Raw genomic sequence first — 18,132 nt, forward strand, 5'->3', positions numbered from 1 at the left:
TGTTTAAGGGCATTATAATTCTTTTTAAGTTTTCATCATTAGCTAGTAGACACAATAGGCAATCTTTTAAGAGTAAACGGGAGCAGTTATTAATAGAACTGATATACATGTATGTGTATATAAGTATCATGTAAATAAAGATTAATAATAATAGAAAAGAACAATGTAGCTCTCGAAGAAATGTAAACATGAAACATGAAACTCTTTGTATTAAGTTTTTTCCTTTCCATACTAGTTACTTAAGAATTCCATGCGTCGACTATTAGTGGGATGTCGAGCCACAATTAAATTGCACTTAAAATTATTGACAATTAACTACTTAAAATAACGTCAACTTAGTGATGTTTTTTAGCATTTAAGTAAAGAAATCTACTCTAATTATAATTTTTAACCGACTTCGAAACGGCAAAACAATTCTATAGATTGCATCATAACTACCACTGTCGTAGGCTCTGAGCTAGGCAGTGATCTAAATTAAACCTTTGGAAGGAAGGTAAACATCAGTTGCAATTCCCTTGAAACCTCTAGGCAGCACCTAAAATATATTTTTAATTTTTTTTTGGGCGTTTGGCATACTAATGCCAGCCTTCTTAGAAGACCTTTAACGGCTTAATTTAAATCCTCCTCTCTTGAGGGTTGGGGAGCCCCCACCAGTATACGCTCCTTATAGAGCTACAATAACTCTTCCGAGGACTGGTAAAGCTGAAGATATCCGGCCCGAGCCCCACTCCCTTTTTTATTAGAAATCTCTTATTAACATTAAATTTACCCTACCCGAAAAAAAAAGTTCCCAACTTTATATTATTCAAAATTCTTGCTATTATAATGAAGCAGCGAACGAATTGAACCTCTTTAACTAGATTATTGTTAAATCTCAATAATTGGCGTTGTTGCATGTTTATAATTCTGCATTTGGTGTAAGCGAGTATTTAAAGAACCCTTCTCCCTTGGGATCTTTAATTCTGTCAACATTTTTGTAATAAAAAGTCTTTTGCCTGATCTAACTTAAGTTCCATTTCCAGTTTTATTAATCCCAAATTTTGTTCTTTTTTTCTTTCAATTAATGGCAACAATATATGGGATTATTTGATCGAGATAAAGAAATTTATTACTCTTCTAGCCCCAGGCCTTAAAACGCTTAGTTAAATATACTGTAGAGCCCAAACAAAAGATGTAAATTCTAAGGGGCCGCGGGCATGTTTGCCCCATCCAAGTAACGGTTTGACCTTTCCTTCCCCACAGTAGCCTTTTAACTTTTCCTTGTTCACCTACTGCTTCTTTATGGCAATTATACGTTTTGTAAGATGCAATATCTAAAACAATGGGAATCTGCTTTGCACCGGAAATATAAACCTTTAAACAAGTGTAGTTTTTTTTAATGTAGTATTATTGTTCACTTTGTACTGTTATATTATCACTGTAATTAGTAACTTAACTTCCACTGGAATTTGGCATATTGAAAAACATAAAGTAGTTTTAAAAAAAACAATTGGGAAAGAAATTCACAATATGGGCTGCTTTTGTAATGGTTATCGGTTATTCCAGCCTGGTTATTTATATGTTTAGTTTCTAATCAGTTTCGTTGTTTAGGGAGTCGGGAATTAGAAATTGAGGAGGCTCTATATTTGCTAGAAAAGCGTGGTGAACTTCCTCATATCTTATTACCTTTTGTAAAAATGATAAACGCTTATTATTAAAATTTCAGTTTATTAAAAAGCGTTTTGTTATATATTTGTATGCAACACTAGTTATAGATCAGCAATTTTTATTTAATTTACGCTTTTCACTATTAAATAAGTTAAGTTTTTTACTTTTTTCAAGATCTACAGATTACTAAATCCGAGAACGAGCTTCTTACAGTTCCTGAAGCTTATCACTTATTGTTGCAGTCGATTTCCTTAGAATCATACCAGGTGAACTTTCTCATAGAATTGTCTATAATATATGAATTGTTTTTCCTATGTAACAGACTTATACTTACCTTAAACGTCAAGGCTTTCACCTTTTTCGATCTAAATATAGAAGGACAAGTTCTTTAAAGACTTGCCACTCCGTTAGTTTGATTCCTTTTAACCTAAAAAGTTTTTCTTTAGGTTAACAGTTTTTGTCTATGTAAATTTAAGTTGAAAAGTATCTTTTTATTACTGTTCTTTCGAATTAGTGTAATTTAGTAACTAGCATTATTCAACGCTATCTCTGCCAAGTATAAGTTGCAATAGATCCTTTTCATATCTATTTTATTTTATTTACAGAACGACCTAAAGCAAGTCTTATTTCCTTTCACGAAACGCCAACTGAAAACTTAAATCAAACGGATGATCTTAAGATAGTCTGTTTCGATTGGGACGTTTATAAACCGGATAAACGATTTTCAAAGAAAAGGGCAACCTTGCCGGACTTTGTTATAAAAGTTTTTAAGTAAACGTGAGCTTTTATTTTAATCATGCAGCCGAAAAAACTTTTTTCTAGAAGCTCTGACCCCGTTCCTCAATTTTCTGAGTGTTCCTACGAGATGTTTGACACTGGTAACTGCCTCCTGCTAGTTACGAGTGTTTCGAAATATATAAATCAAATACAAATTATATTTACCGTTGCTAACAACACAATACTACTATAGAGCGACCAGAAGAAAAAGTAAAAGTGAAGTATGCCTGCATTGAAGCAGGAGAAGTGGTCTTTTATTCCGTGGCCTATCATACAGAATGTCTGCCATAAGCTTTCTTTTGGAGAGCGGTTTACAACTTTTAAGATAGTTTACTTTGTATATTCCAGATCTTTACTTGTGCCTACAAAGCCTTCCACAAAATAAAATATGCCACGAACAAGGACTGTACCCCCTTGTCGCGATCGTTAATTACCATTGAAGCGCAGTTAGTGTTTACAAAAACATTATTTTTTAAATCTTTTACTTTTCTTCTTTACGACGAACCTCTTCGGGTCTTTCCCGGCATTTTTATTGGTAGAAGTGGTGTCGCGTATTTCCTGGCATCGCATACACAGCCATTTCCCTTGCGAATTTAAGGAGAGAAGGGTATTACAGAAGAGTGCCTTCTGGCTACAAGCTTTTCTACCTTTTGGTTTGCTTTGGAGGCCTACACAAGAAAAATGAAACCATCCGTGGGGCACTATTGAAAAGAGTAAACGAAGGATCCGTCTGAAAAAGCCTATAAACTTGACTACGTACGTCGAAGTTGTCGCAAGCAATCATCTCGCCGTAGCTAACTTGGTGGCATATGCAATAAGTCGGTTCAAAAGGGTCCACGGGCATCTCAAGATCAAACTCAATTCTTGTCTAAAGTAAAGGCGGTGAGTGCTCTTAGATAAGAGTATATATCGTAGTTGTTGTTCCTATTAACAAATACTGTTAGAAGATTTGATTATATACTTTAAGCACAGACACAGTAGTGACGAGTCAAAAATTAATAAACACCCCGTTAATAATGTTTGAAATAACAAGAAAAGACTTAGAATTCCCACAACGTCGAAAAGTAAGCGCCCGCTTAAGAGAGCAGGAAATCCTTAAAAATAAAGGTATCGAGTTCTAACACACTCCCTAACCTTATTAACGACTTTCATGTAAAAATAGTATAGTAGCGTATAAATAAGTTAACGCGAGTAGCTAAAACGAACAGGAGTAGTAGGACTTTTAATTTACTACACTAGAACGTGTACGCCTGCTTTGAGGAGGCAGGAAAACAACTTTAAGTTTGGGAAGCACACGGACTTAGAAATAAAATAGCGTAGGTTTACATAACACTCAAAGATAATATAAAAACTCGTTTCTATTGTTAGAAAATAGTACCGTTGTATTCTCCACTTTTGGTGTTAAATTCAACTCTGATAAAGCAAACTGCTTTCCTATAGAAAAAAAATTACAGTTAAAAGCATTCTGTACAACGAATCAAGATAACCAGGAGAAAGTTTATCCGGGCTACTTTTATTTAATTCGACCTCGAACTTTTTTAAGTCGCTATCAAGGCGCCTAATGTGTTTGTCTATCTGAAAGAATATTTAGTTGTACATTCCCGGGGAAAGTGTTGTTCGTAACCATATCGTATATAGAGCTGGCAATTTCGTACTTCTCTTCACTTAAAGTTAGGCACTTCGTCAAAACTTCCGTATATTCTATAAACATAAAAATTGAAAGTTATAAAAAGTTTGAAGGCTATTGATTCTTTGATGTTTTCTAATAAAAGGGAAAAAACACGAAATGACAGTTTTAAAAATCAAAGCTGCCTTTAGTCTCTTTTTTAAATTCCTCTATGGGAAGAACTTCAAAATGCTTGGTCATGCTATTAAATTCTAATTTAAGGTTGTCCATGGTATCTATATTTATGTAAATAAGCATAATAATTATAAAAAATCTAAATTTAATGCCTTTTATAACTGCGTCTAGTTCCTTTATAAGCGCAAAGTTTCTCTGTAGGTCATTGGGTAGTGTCGAGAGCACTTAAAATATACAATATTATATTAAGAAATATAAATTATGATAATATTACACTCTAAGTAATGTTCTAAGTACGAGGCCGGCATAGCCATATTTCAAATAGATACCAAAGGCTTTTATTTCTTTGAAACTTGGCATTACCCTTACAGGCAACTTAATATTAAGGTAGGGCCCTCCTAGGGGTAAGATGAAGATCCCTGCGTTATTATGTTGCTACAGTTTTAATTTTTCTTGGAACACAAAACGAAATATTCCCGTCTATCTTTTACCTTTTAATTTAGGTATATTATAGAATTACCTAGGTGGACTGATACGCTAACTCTAATGTAGTACATCTAACTTTTTAGGAACTTGTTAATTTCTCGCGAAGTGTATACAATATATGGAATGGTACTAAAATTAACTTAAAACCGTATTATTATAACGTTTGCACATAAGGAAGTGTACCTACTTTATTTTTGCTTATAAATTAAAAAGGTTATAAGGTACCAACAAAATTTTTTGTCTGTTCTGATAAATAATTATTTTTATATGTTATAATAATTTATATTAAGCAGACATAAAAGCTGAGAGTAAATGTTATACCCAACCTTTTAAAGGGAGGTGGGGTAAGTATTACTACGGAAATTCGTTTTTAAATAACCACTTAAAATTAAGAAAAAGCTCTAGCAGTTAAAAAAACTTTTCTCGTTATCATTTTTACTGATTTATTTCTCACAACCTCATAGTGGCTTTTTATTGTTTTTGCAGTTTCATTTACACTTAAAAAGTTGCTGTCATCATTTTTATTAGTAGCCCTCAGCACACGTCACAAATATTTACGTTGGGCGTGTGTGTGTACTTGTTTTAATTGGTAATAAAGCAAAAATTTTGTATTACGCTTGCAGTATGAGTAAGAAACCTTTAGTCAATATCTAGTATCTTTTTCATATAACCTAGCACAAGCCTTGTGTTTTAACAAAAAAGGAAACCAAAACTCACTAATTTAAAAAAATTCGGACACAATCCCATTGGCCGAAAATTTCTTAATGATTCGACTAAGGTTTCTCGAAACTATCCGAACAAATATTAATATTTAGGGCCCGAACCGCTGTTCAAAAAAGCGTAGTTTAAGTTTGCTAAAGATTAGTAAATTTTAACTCGGTTTTCCTGTCATAAATTATATTAACGAGAATTTGAGAGCTGAATTTTCATATATAAATATAGTCCATGCATGCGCTGCTATAACTTTTACTCCTAGAGAGTCTAACATAATCAAATAAATTTCTAGTGCTTTTCTGTTCATTAATTACGTATTTATATTACGTAAAAGCCTACATTTATCTTATTATTATATTATATAACGTATTGTTTCATATTTATTCTCGAGACACCCGGCCAGTAAAAAAATAACATTTTTTATTCTCTTAGTAAAAAAGCTCTAGTAAAATTAAGTAGAGAAGCCTCTGCTATTGTTAATAGACGACGAAAGACAGATAAACGGCTAATTTTTATTTTGAAGGACATTTTAATATTTGATGCAACTGTTTCTCCGCTCAGAATGTACGTACTGAAAAAAATAATTTGAGATTAAAAGGGACGCTAACGCAGTTCCAATTAGTGTTTACGCAAAGTTTTGATTACGCCGTTCGGACCTGTTAACACGTTGGAAATAGACAAATAATCTCACTTATGTTATTATCTTGTTTGGAATGAGATTGACCTTAGGGTCTTTGATAAAGCGGATAATGGAGAAACTTGAATAGGTTATTGGAGCTCACTAACTAAATTAAAATTTATTTCTTGACTATTACGGATTAACCATTTGCCACCAAAAAATTTTGCAAACATATTTAAAAGCTGGCGATAAGCCTACGGCGGTAAAAAGCGGGAGATTAAGTCAGGAGTTCATAGTAGGCGTAACCTTCAGATATGTTTATCTTGGAAATTTGCCAACCTCGAGGGGCTAACTCCATTTCGGGATTCTTTACCTCCTAGAGCGTAATAGAGGTTAGCGATATGAGGTTTCCACTACGACTCTAAAAGGGCATTTGACGTTCTGGTCATAGAAAAAATTGTCGTTCGTCTATTATTTTATATCTAACTTCATAGAAGCGGTAGATGCGTAGATCTTCCCTTTGGCTGATTGAATTACCTTTTGAGAGAGTTTTTCGTTTTAATTCTTAAAGAACGCGCTAAAAGAGCTGAGAATATGGCTCGGTGGTGCAAGTTGTTGGGGTGAGCAAGTATGCACTTCCTAAGTAGCAAGCACATTCGAATGTTGGCAATAGGCACACATAAGTTTCATGGCTGACCCACATTTACACATTTCAAGGTAGAGATATAGAAGGTAGAGTTATAGTAAAAAGCTGACAGAGGGGTCACTACCAATATACAAATAAATAAATTATTCTAGAGTATTCTTAAAGACATTTTTTCAACTGTTTATATATATTATTTGATACAAACTAATTCACTGCATTTAATACACAATTAAATATGTTCTTATATAACAAGAGTTTATTAAATTGCGTCATTTTTCTGTGTCACCTGCTGGATAAAAGTCATTTAGTGATCTTCAAGGGTGTTCGTATTGTAAGCTATTACAACATATTAAACCATAGACCACAAACACGAAAGTATTATCTCTCTTCCTTAGTTCTATAACCGTGTTTACACGAAGGTATTAGAAAAGTTAATATAATAATGGCACAGTATGCAATGGAAGCAAGCATATAAAAGAACAGGTTAAAATTATACAGCTAGCACAATATTATTTTTATAAATATCTGTACAAAAATATAAAAATATTATATATATGTTGCAAGAGGCGTATTATATAAGTATTAATTTTTTTTTAAGATATATTTTCGTTACCAGTTACATTTAATAATCGCCAGTAACCTGAAATAATGCTAAACTTTACCTAAGTAAACAGCGGAAATTCGTTACAATAATGTGTGCCTACAAGAATATAAATAACGCGAAGCAGAGGAAGTAGAGGAGGAGCTAATAAAATGTGTGGAATTAACCTATTGACCAAACTTTTATAAAATTTAAAATAAAATTAGAGTTAATATTTAATGAAATAAGCGGCTTTAGATGCCGCCTCTACGTTTTTAATATTTCTTTTAACAAAAACAGCAACCCCCTAAACTGTCCAGATTTTAACTTTTTAACAATCATAATCTATTCTTATTTATAAAAATTTATTAATAAAAAATTGTTAAACATGTTAAGATTACAACGGGTGAACGTGGGTCAAATTTTTAATGCGATTAGTAAGCAGAGGGCCAGTATATAACCAAACTCCTTGCTAGGAACAAAGACAAGACAAGATGCTAAGCGTCCTGACAGGCTCGTCGTGATTTTATTCGTAACGACGTTTACACCAACACATCCGGCTTGAGGTTCTGAATACCGTTATCAACGCTTGCTATTACTACCTGCGCATTGCTTTTCGCACAATGCACTCCGACCTTTAGCCTACTTAATTAAGTCCTGTTTGAAGCAAGTTTTTTAAAAGAACTAGACGTTTCTTCCGGAACGAGAAGATTATTAAGTTCAATTTTATTTTGTGTTACCTGCAAAGTTTGACAGTCCTAATTTCTATAAAAAACTTATGATGCTTGCTTGAATCTCATAACTTATTTCACGGACTACGTCAAAAAACCTTAATCTAATTTATTTCCTCTTACTATTTTTAAAATACTAAGCTTTAGATAAACTTGCATTAATGTAGTTATTGAAAGGCTAACGAACCTTCAATAAAAAAAATTTGCCGTATATATAAGGTTGTCTATAGTACTTATATTTCTCAAACCATAGTTTTTACTAATAGTACGTCTTATTAACTTAGGTTAATACTCGATCTGTCAATCCTTAGTAAAGAGTTTACTATATTTACGTAATTTCAGAGTTTCTTGATCAAATGATCGCCCCAAACTGCTCCACTGTACCTTCATTTTCAACGCCATCATAAAAAAAAGTATTGTTAAGAGGACAGCCTTGTTGAGTCAGCGACTTAATAATTTCTTGGGCAAGAACGCCCCCTACAATAGAAACTACAGGCCCAAGTTCCAATAGAAAATTGTCCATTATACCGCTATTTAAAAATTGTAATTGATTTGAAAAATTAGAAAAAGAATAAAGTTATAAAAATTACAGCAAAAGAGTATCTGGCACAACAGACGGGTGAAAGCCGTTATTCTTTAAAATGAAGTTTTTTATATCTATAAGAGTCTTTTGGTCAATTTCATCTTGAGGTAAAGGTAACCTTTTATTGATTTCTTCAAAATTAAAGATGGCTAAAGTTAGGTCAAAAATAATAAGTCTCGACTTTAAAATATAAGCATAAGAACAGTAAATACCCCGAAAACATATAAAAAGTCTAAAGCGTTTGTGCTGAGTGAGGGGCGAGGCACTCACAAGCGTGGTGCTTAGCGCCTCCTGTAGCGCCGCATACGCCACTGTCAAAAATTCTGGTTTAAATTCTTTTGGGTCCTGCTGTATCCTTTTAGAGAGTGAGAACATTTTAATAAAAAAAAGATTCAGCCAGGGAAACAGAAAATCAAAAGACACAAAAACCTTGTGTATTTGTGAAGGCCCAAGTCCAAGAAAGCGAAACCATAATAACCTGAAACTCGACCAAAGAAAAATCCTATGTGTAGTTCACGACACAAACTATCGACCTTAATCTACTTAAACGAAGTTGTAAAGTCTGCAAATGGACTGCTATAACAAACTAACGGCCTTCTCTAGACTGCAGGAGGTTACCACAACCAAGTCAAAGCCCCGGAGATTTTCTTTTACAGTTAACCAGTCCACACTTAACTCTTTGTACTGCACTTGAACTCGTGGATTTAATCTTGAAAGTTTGCAATAAGCCGCCTTCCCTTTCTGTGTGCCCAAATACAGAGCATTTAGAAAATTTTTATATAAGGTTAAGCCTTCACGACTTCATGTATATATTTTTTCCTAAATTAAATAATAACATTCAAATCAATGTCTTCGGCAGAAAACAAATAATTTCCGTAGATATCACCAGCGTCAACCAACGTAACATCAAGGAGAGTAAGTTCTCCGATCCCCGCAAGGATTAAGTTCTTACAAACTTCGCCTGCAAGAGCGCTTAAGCCGCTCACGCAAAGTCTTGAATTCTTAATTCTAATAAATAGAAGTTTTACTAGAGAAACAACTATAAAAAAATGCTTACGATTTCTTTGCTACGAAAATTAACAACCAACTGTAGACAATGAGTCTCTACGCGGACTGAAAAGAATTATTTACAGTCTGTAACTGTTTATTCTATGTTCAAAACTTATAGTGCACTAAGTTGAAATTATCGTGGAGCAAAGTTTTTTACTATAAAAACGAACCCGAACGTCAATTAGTATTTTTTTAAACTTTCTTAAATGTCCTAAAAAAAAAAGCCCAAAACACGTCGAATATATTTTTCTTACTCTTCAGAAGCTCATAAACTCATATATCTACTTATACAGTTATCCTTAGACTCACAATTCGCTACTACTTATTTAATTAATTAAAACCGAAAAAAATTCGATTGTAAAGCTAGTTTAAATAAGAAGTTATAAGCATTATAAGAAATAGTATACAACCAATTACCCTTTGTTTATAACTAGTAATACTTTCTTTATTTCTGTGAGAAAACAAGAGCCTCCATTCTACACTTTGAACAAGAATAAAACTTATAGTTAAGTTTAAAAATTATACTATTTTTAGGACAATATTTCTAGTTGCTATAAAAAAGTATTTTTACAATTTAAAAACAAGGAGGTAAAATAAGTTGTTTAACACCCAATTTCAAAAAAAGAGTATAGAGCAAACTTTTTCTGAGCGGGTAAACCCCAAAGACGTAACTGGCGATCATAAACTTCTGCCTCTTCCTTTAAAATAAAGTCTGAATCCATAGCGGTAAACTTAAAAATAAGCTAAAGAAAATGGAAGCCACCATTAATATTCTACCAAGCAGCCCATAAATAAAACCTGCCTAGTCTTGAGTCTTCCACACCATGCTGACAAGAAGAGATCCTTTAATATAATAAATTAAACGAAAAATCAAGCTGCGATACAACAGTAATCTTAACAAACACCCTCCACTTGTTAAGCGCAATTCTTTATGCAACCTACCTAATTTTTTTGTCTTTCTAACAATGCATGTATAGTAGTGATAATTTTGTAATAAACTACAGATATAAAACAAAGGCATCTGTAGTGATACTAAAAGATAGCGAGGTTCTAAAGTCAGAAACGTCTAGTCTACTCAGAGTGAAATAGCTAATATTAATGGTTATAGTAGTAGTAGCATTAACCTAGACTAATAGCTCCCACAACCGCGTCATTTATAATATAACTGTTAGAAACAACAGTAATAGTAAAAATAATATATACAGTAATAAAGATAAAAAATTTAGTAATAATAATAATATTAATAAGTAAAATTTTAATTATAAATATAGTAATAGCTCCAGTACGGGTAACGACAACTTAAAAAGTCATTAGAGCCTCAGAGAAGACCTCAAGAACTTTACAGGACTGGAACATAGGGATTTGCAGCGTCCAACTACTGTCGTAACCCCACTTGTGAACTCGCAAAAAGAGTGTGAAAAACAAAAGTGGCCCCTTTCTGTTCAACTTATGCACACCAATGGCGCAACGATCCCGAGGTCAAGAGATATGTGTCTTGGAACTAAATTATTTCCGGCAACGATGAAGAATACCGCTCTATCACAGTGATAATATGCCATTAAGAATTACAACATATTACCTACTATCTACCTGTAGACAAGTCATTTAAATTTGTTATTCGTGGAATTTCTTGTGAACTCAACATTTCCACCGTCGAGGCGAACATTCGCGCACAAGGCATCACCACTCCGAGTGGTGTGGAATGCACATGGCGGACATTGCTAATGGTGAGTGGAAGAAGAGCGTCCGTTATCATTAGTACTGGTGCATACACCTAGAATCGAACGACGAAAGCTATTAGAACTGAAGACCATTTCCCGTCTTCAAATTAAAGTAGAAGAACCTTAGAAAAGCAAATACGTTGACCAGTGCCACCGCTGCCAGATCTTTGGCAACGCTGCAATCTTTTGTGCTTCCAAACCTCGGGGCATCAAATGTGGAGAAACTCATCGTGGAGTGTACCAATACCCGAGACTCGACTGCTAGAGGTGCGAATTGCGGTGAAGCTCTTATCCCCAACTACCAGGGTGCAGATGTTATAGCGAAGGTCTTTAACAGCCGACCCATCTACCCTATCACGACATCCGATTACCACTCCGGGTGCTCTGGTTCCCTCAGCTATATCTAATGCCTCCCATCTGAGAGCGAGACCGCACCAAGCGCTCCCCGAGTAATCCTACGCGCATCAATAATGCAGATTAATACGAACGGATAATTGGACACGCTCATCTCTCTTTAGCGGAAGAACACACTTACAAGTTGTGGGACGGCGCACCACTCCTAACATGATAGTTGAAAGGTAAGTTGGCGGTTTAAATCGAACTCGAAGGACACATTTAAGATAGAAATTTTACTAGTACTCTAACAGGTTAAGTACGTAAAACCATCATACCGAGACCGAGAGTTGTCGTCGTAGCTCAGCTGTTTACAGCATGGACGCGCATCCAAGGTCGCGGGTTCAATTCCCACAAACGTGGCTCCCTTTACGGTCTTTGAAGGTCTCGTATTCAACGTCGCCCTCATAAATTCTAATAAACGCTGTGGACAATAGCAAACTGTGTGAGAGGTCCTGTATTCGAAGTTCGTAACTCGATCGAGCACCAGGAACGCCAATTATAAATAAATAAGTAAATTAGTTACAATAAGTCCTCACTGACGCCTTTACGATTCGATGGAAGACGGCAATCGTTGTGATGCTGCCATAAAACTTAAACCGGAATCAGCATCTAGTGTGTACCGACCCATCAGCCTACTGTCAGCGGCCGCCAAAGTGGGGGGTGGGGGGCGAAGCCATTTTAGTTCGCCGTCTGAAAGATGGCGTTGACGCTCGGAAACTTTACTGGAAGTTCCAGTTTGAGTTTTCGGCAGTGGCACTCAACGGCCCAGCAGCTCCTCCGCTTAAGTGAATGGGCCACTCGCGCTTTTAGCCATAAGAAAGCAACAGGCACTGTCTTCCTTGACGTTGAGAAGGCAGTTAACCATTTGGCTTGTGAAAGGTCTGCTGCACAAACTGCGCTCGTTATCCGTCCCTCCTGGCCATTATAACGCGCTGAACTCATAGCTGAATGGTCGCGTCTTTAGCGTGCGCGTTGGAGATACCCGGTCGGCGCTTCGAACTCTGACAGCAGGGGCTCCTCAGAGATCACTTCTCTCACTCCTTTTATTTGCAACTTACATGAGCCACGTGCCCTTGCCGTTCGACCCACATACAGGAATTGCCCTCTACGGTAATGGAACAACCGTATATTCCTCTTCGAAGTCTCCCGCCTTGCTGTGGCAAGCATCTACAGTGCTTTCTTGATGCTTTTTGCTGTCTGGTGCCGTGATTGGAAGGTTACTATAAATTGCGATAAAGAGCAAAGCTATATTAATTTCAAAGAAACACGTGCCCTCTGTTGATGCATTTCCCCTTAACCTTTAATGGCGCGAAGATTCCATGGTGTTCTCAAGAGAAATACTTGGGAATATCATCATCGGCAACAGATTTTCCTGGCGGCTTCACGTGGACTATGTAGTGGCGTAGGCCAAGGCACCAACCAAGGCGCTTTATCCTTTACTTTGCGGTAGGGAGTAAGCTTTCTCTGCGAAAGAGACGGCAATTGTATTGGTCTTACATCCAGCCAATAAGGACATACGCATGTACCGCCTGGACCTACAACTCCACGGCGATAGCGTCGGAACTTCAAGTGCGAAAGAACAAATTGCTGCGTGTTCTAACAAAGGCGCCGTAGTTTGTGCGAAATGATGCCATTCACCGGGGCCTTCAGCTGGACCCTTTAAAACATTCTCTTCCAACGCCATGACCTGGTCCTTTACGACAGGCTCACCAGGCACACTACTCGCCTGCTGGTAAGCGAACTTACTTATATGAGCCATGGGAAGGAGCACGTTCTCTCCACCACGTGACGCGCGTAAGCACTAGTTTTTTTATTATTATTTGTTTATGTAAAAAAAATAATATCTAGGACCACTCCTTATTGAAAGCTCGAGTATTTGGAGTAACTCGATCGAGCGCCCGAGCAACTGTCATTAATTAATAAATGAATAAATCTTATTTAGCGCTCACTGCTCTGCTGTAACCTTGCTAACTGATAGCTGGGCGTTATACCACAATTTTTTTCCAAATCAAGGGACATTACAACTAAAATACCAAATCGGCACAAAGACCAACCTAATGTAAAACCCCAAGGGTTCCTGAGGTTCTCTACAGTTATCAAGCACCACAAAAAGCTAATTAAGAGCTCAGAGCTAAGGATAGATATAAATAGAAGAAACAAATAAGTAAAAAATGAGAGCTAAGAACAAGAATGGTGTAGACACAATTGAGTCGGACTATTAACTGGCGACATTAGTTTAACACGGAAGGGCTTAAAAATAGAAATAAACCTTGGAAACCAGAAACAGTAGAAGACAAAGGGAATTTAATTAAGAAACTAAGTACAAGACGATTTATCATAAAGGGGTAACAAATTAAACCTTTAGTTATATCTAATACTTTAAAATCTGTTTGAGAGCTAGCAAAAATATAATTATGGACAACTTACAAGGTAAAAACTTGAAAAAACTTAAAAATTAGATGTATAAAGTTTTAAGCACTAGCTCACTGCGTCGGCCACGCTGTATTTTACTTATTAGAGGGCGTTGTTTTTCTTAGAGAACTTCGCAAGTTAATCTAACTGGCTGTATATAACAACTAGTATGCTTTGCGCTCTTTATTTTTTAAGTCTGTCTTTAGGTGTGAACGGGCCTTGGGCCAAATTATTTAATGAATTGTTAGAGTACCCTTTAGGAGTTAACTATATATTATTTTAGGGATTCATTCTATAATATAGCTTACAAAAAAAAAGGTTAAACTTCAATATTGGAATACAACACTACTAAATTTTATAGTAAAAATATTTGAATTGTATGAAACTTATGGAATCCGTTGACCATAAAAGAACACTAAAAAAAATTAAGTTAAAGTCATCTTTACGTTTGTAAATATACTACTATTTTATTAGTTTATAAATGCTTGTATAACCGCGCCTTCTACCTTATGTTTGTTTCTAAAAACCTCTTCCTGTTTCTTTCCTACTTCCTCATTATTGGCGTAGGCGCTACAGTTATTATAGACTATACTACGCCTAAGAACACCAAAATTTAACACTTGAGGAAATGTTAATTCGATAAAAAAGAATAAATTTATTCATTTGTTTCTGTTTAAAACCAAACTAAACCAGCGCGCACCAGAAAGTTGTAAGGAAAAATTAATGTTAATGTTATTTTAAATTACTCCTGGAGATTGCTGCTTAATTTACTTTCCTTCCATTTACTGAGAGGGGGGTCTACAACCTTCTTTACGAATCACAACGCCAGCAACTAGGACCAACCGCTTTATCATCACGGCTAAATAAATTTTCCCATATATTCTATCTAATAAAGCTGATTTTACCGGGAGTACTTGGTGTGCAACAGTTAATGTTTATTAGAGCAAATAAGCTTTATATACACCAGAAATAAACAATAGATCAAAAGCTAGTTAAGAGCATAAAATGGTTTTAAGCTCTAAGCACATTTTTCATAAATCAAAAAAAAATTTTCGCTAAGGGATCTTTTTTTTCTTGCAAAAGTTTCGTTGCTATTATATTAAAGGTTATATTAGTTTTTAAGTTTTCGGCCTAGGTTCCAGCCAATGACCTATATTGGAACACTTAAACAAAAAGGTAATAAAATTTTACTTTTTTGTTTTATTTTTCTCTTTATGGTATTTACTAAAAGATATTATTAATATCTTATAGCTTTACGGAATCAAAATTCAATACTCACGGGATTGAGTGGGAGTTTTAGCATCTTTTGTGGAGAGATGAAAGTAATGCACTTTCTCAGCCTTTTCGCTCATGCCGTGCTGCTCTCGGTTTGGGCTAGTGCTCAGGTGTAAATAATTACCTGTGGCTTGTACATTACTTTTTATACCTATCTTTTTAGGAAACCGGGGAGGGTACTACTACACCTTCTTTTGAAGGTCAGTGAGAGATTGATGCTCTTGCTTAGTCTGTTTTAGAGAAAAAATCTTATTTTCTAGTGCCGTTATTGCCATATTAACCTATAATAACGTGATTAATTATAAAAAGACCCTTCTAAAAACGACGAATTTGAGAAAAGCATCGATCACATACAACATCCTGTATGTTATTGCGATGACAATGTTTATCTTAATCGTATGTCAAATTTTTTTACCTATTAGCAGTAGGATTAATTTATATAATAGAAAGCTGCTTTGCTGACCTTAAAAGTGCAATAGCTTCCGCGCATCCTGAAAGTGTTATATACTTGAAGGGGACTTTCTACGTTCATGAAAGTTTTAACGTTACCCGCAATCTCAATCTTTATGGTTTCAGCTCGATTTAAATTTTACTTTCAGCAATTTAGCAATCGGTTCCTTCTACAGGCGTCTTTTGCTCTTCGAATTCATCCGTTGTACCAAGGTTTATTAGTTTCTTACGAAGCCAGGAAGATGCCAACAAAACACAGATTACGGAGGAACCTATATTTCGTCTAGCAAGTGACGGCTTTCAGACTGTTCGCTTAAGAAACTTGGAGTTTACAACTGTTGACAACAGTACACTTGGCCCGGCTATCAAGGTAAGTAAGCACAACATTTCCTTATAAATTTCCGGTAGACATGAACTTTTCGGCTCTACACAGGCGGAAAGACTAAACGGAAAAGAGCATTGGACCTCCCTAGATATTCGCAACTGCTCCTTCAGTAATTTTATCAACCGCCTTAATGGGTCCGCGATCTCTTTAGACGTTGCTTATCTCGTGCACATTGATAACCGCACAGTCTTCCAAAACAATAAAGTTGAAGGTTACTTGTATTTATTGCGCATAATTGCTTTTCTTAAGTAAATATGAAGGTTTCTGTGACTGCTACGGCGGAGGCGCCTTGAGTGCCGATTATGTTTCGGACGCGTCTGTGCTTAATATTAGCGCAACATTTATTAATAACGAGGCCAGATTTAAGTACGACTGGGAAAGGAAACTGCTGGGCTCTGAGCATTCCGAAGGCGGTGCAATTTACTTTGCTTACGTTGACGGCCGTGTTAATATCGACGGAAACTTTTATAACAACTCGGGTTACTAACCTTTTCCGTCTTTAGCTGGATCTGTGAAAGTGTGTTATTACTAGGCAACGACGGAGGAGCCATAACCATGACGACAGTCGACCAAGGCTACGTGGTTCTGGAAGGCCACTTTGAAAACAATTCTGCGGTGGATGGGGGAGCTGGTGCTCGCGGAGGAGTAATCCGAATCTTTAATCTTTCTGGAACGCTCGAATTAAAAGGAACTTATATCAATAACACCGCCTTTGGGGCCACTGAAGACGCCGTGAAAACTTCGGCTAGAGGTTCCTTTTTGTGCTATCGATTATTATACTCCCGCAGCTTACTAAAAGTTATACTTTGTAGGCGCCGTTTTCGCTGGAAATTACTTGATGCCCAAGTCCAAGGTGATTGTGAACGGGAATTTTACTGCTAACAAAACGGACAAACTAGGAACGATAGTGAGCATCTTGGGCTCTCGTAAGGATCTGCGCATCAACGGAGAAGTTATAGTTATGGGCTCCTCTCGGTTCAGTAACAATACGGAATTGGATAGCAACGCAAACGCGATCATCTACATTAGGGGAGCCGGAAAAGTAACCGAGCCCGAGTGGAAGGCCAATAAGAAAAAAACAATGAGGTTCAAAAGCTCAGGCTCTACTAAGACGGAAGCAAATATAGCTTATTGCTGATGAGAGCGGCGGGCTTGTGTTGGTCAATAGTTGGTTACTTGTGTCTTTTTGCAGAAGAATTTTAATAAATTTTTTTTTAGTTGCAGTACTCTTTTTCTAGTAAATAGTCGGAGCGACCTGTATTATTAAAACCTTTTAGTGACTCTTTTAGTATATTTCTGTAAACCGTATAGCCCAGCTGTTGTTGCTAGCCTCACTAAAATAAGGGCGCAGTCCTCTTTTTATTCCTTGAGATTCAAAACTTCTTTATATAAAAAAACTTTTATTGAAAAAGAAATCTTTATTTGCTATAATCTGTTAGAGACAGCCCACTAGCGGCATTTTCTCCCTGGCTTTAATAAAATAAATATTTAGCAGAAATAAATTTCATTGTTCACCTTTTTAATTTCAACCTTATAAAGTCCTCAACTCATTAAAACTACCCTAAAAAGATTTTTCATTCAAAATTAAAATATAAGTAGGAGTTCAAAATGACTCAAAGGGCAACATTACTAAATAGCTCTATTGTAATTGCTTAAAAGCAAAAGCCTCTCCTTATTACTAGTATATTTTTATAGTTAGCTTATTTTAAGTAATCCTGTTGAGATACAAAGCTACAGGGTTACTAAGTTAAATTCAGTGTTGTTTAATATTTCGATAATTCAGTGAAGTTAAAGTTTTTTTTATCGTAAACAAGTTTACTTTCATGTTTTTAGTTATAAGTAATTTAATGTTGGTTTTA

At 35.7% G+C, this 18,132-nt stretch overlaps 3 protein-coding genes and 1 long non-coding RNA gene across 4 annotated transcripts; 2 read left to right on the forward strand and 2 right to left on the reverse strand.

The window, feature by feature from the left end:
- The first annotated feature begins 1,274 nt into the window (after positions 1 to 1,274).
- On the forward strand, positions 1,275 to 2,961 carry LOC135119900 (uncharacterized). Its single transcript, XM_064044279.1, has 9 exons — positions 1,275 to 1,363; positions 1,428 to 1,528; positions 1,591 to 1,641; positions 1,822 to 1,913; positions 1,970 to 2,093; positions 2,253 to 2,418; positions 2,470 to 2,525; positions 2,618 to 2,733; positions 2,795 to 2,961. The coding sequence occupies exons 1-8, from the start codon at positions 1,305 to 1,307 to the stop codon at positions 2,713 to 2,715; spliced, it is 747 nt and encodes a 248-aa protein (XP_063900349.1). The 5' UTR covers positions 1,275 to 1,304; the 3' UTR covers positions 2,716 to 2,733; positions 2,795 to 2,961.
- LOC135119901 (uncharacterized) lies at positions 2,782 to 3,117 on the reverse strand. The gene is made up of 3 exons (XR_010278422.1): positions 3,072 to 3,117; positions 2,910 to 3,008; positions 2,782 to 2,837 (listed from the first exon to the last, which is right to left on the reverse strand). It is a non-coding gene; the product is annotated as an uncharacterized LOC135119901 (long non-coding RNA).
- Positions 3,118 to 8,257: 5,140 nt separating this feature from the next.
- Positions 8,258 to 11,390, reverse strand: LOC135119903 (SUMO-activating enzyme subunit 1-like). Its single transcript, XM_064044282.1, has 7 exons — positions 11,225 to 11,390; positions 9,421 to 9,545; positions 9,176 to 9,325; positions 9,014 to 9,123; positions 8,797 to 8,939; positions 8,592 to 8,733; positions 8,258 to 8,531 (listed from the first exon to the last, which is right to left on the reverse strand). The coding sequence occupies exons 1-7, from the start codon at positions 11,388 to 11,390 to the stop codon at positions 8,354 to 8,356; spliced, it is 1,014 nt and encodes a 337-aa protein (XP_063900352.1). The 3' UTR covers positions 8,258 to 8,353.
- A 4,094-nt stretch (positions 11,391 to 15,484) lies between these two features.
- Positions 15,485 to 17,449, forward strand: LOC135119911 (uncharacterized). Its single transcript, XM_064044290.1, has 9 exons — positions 15,485 to 15,548; positions 15,602 to 15,638; positions 15,748 to 15,834; positions 15,885 to 16,007; positions 16,065 to 16,258; positions 16,322 to 16,484; positions 16,534 to 16,752; positions 16,806 to 17,024; positions 17,086 to 17,449. Exons 1-9 carry the CDS (start codon positions 15,489 to 15,491, stop codon positions 17,409 to 17,411), a joined length of 1,428 nt encoding a protein of 475 aa, XP_063900360.1. The 5' UTR covers positions 15,485 to 15,488; the 3' UTR covers positions 17,412 to 17,449.
- Positions 17,450 to 18,132: the final 683 nt, after the last annotated feature.

The sequence above is a fragment of the Zophobas morio genome, unplaced genomic scaffold, assembly GCF_036711695.1.
Source record: "Zophobas morio isolate AGI-343-1 ecotype UQ-CSIRO unplaced genomic scaffold, CSIRO_AGI_Zmor_V1 ptg000314l, whole genome shotgun sequence".
NCBI classification, from domain to species: domain Eukaryota; kingdom Metazoa; phylum Arthropoda; class Insecta; order Coleoptera; family Tenebrionidae; genus Zophobas; species Zophobas morio.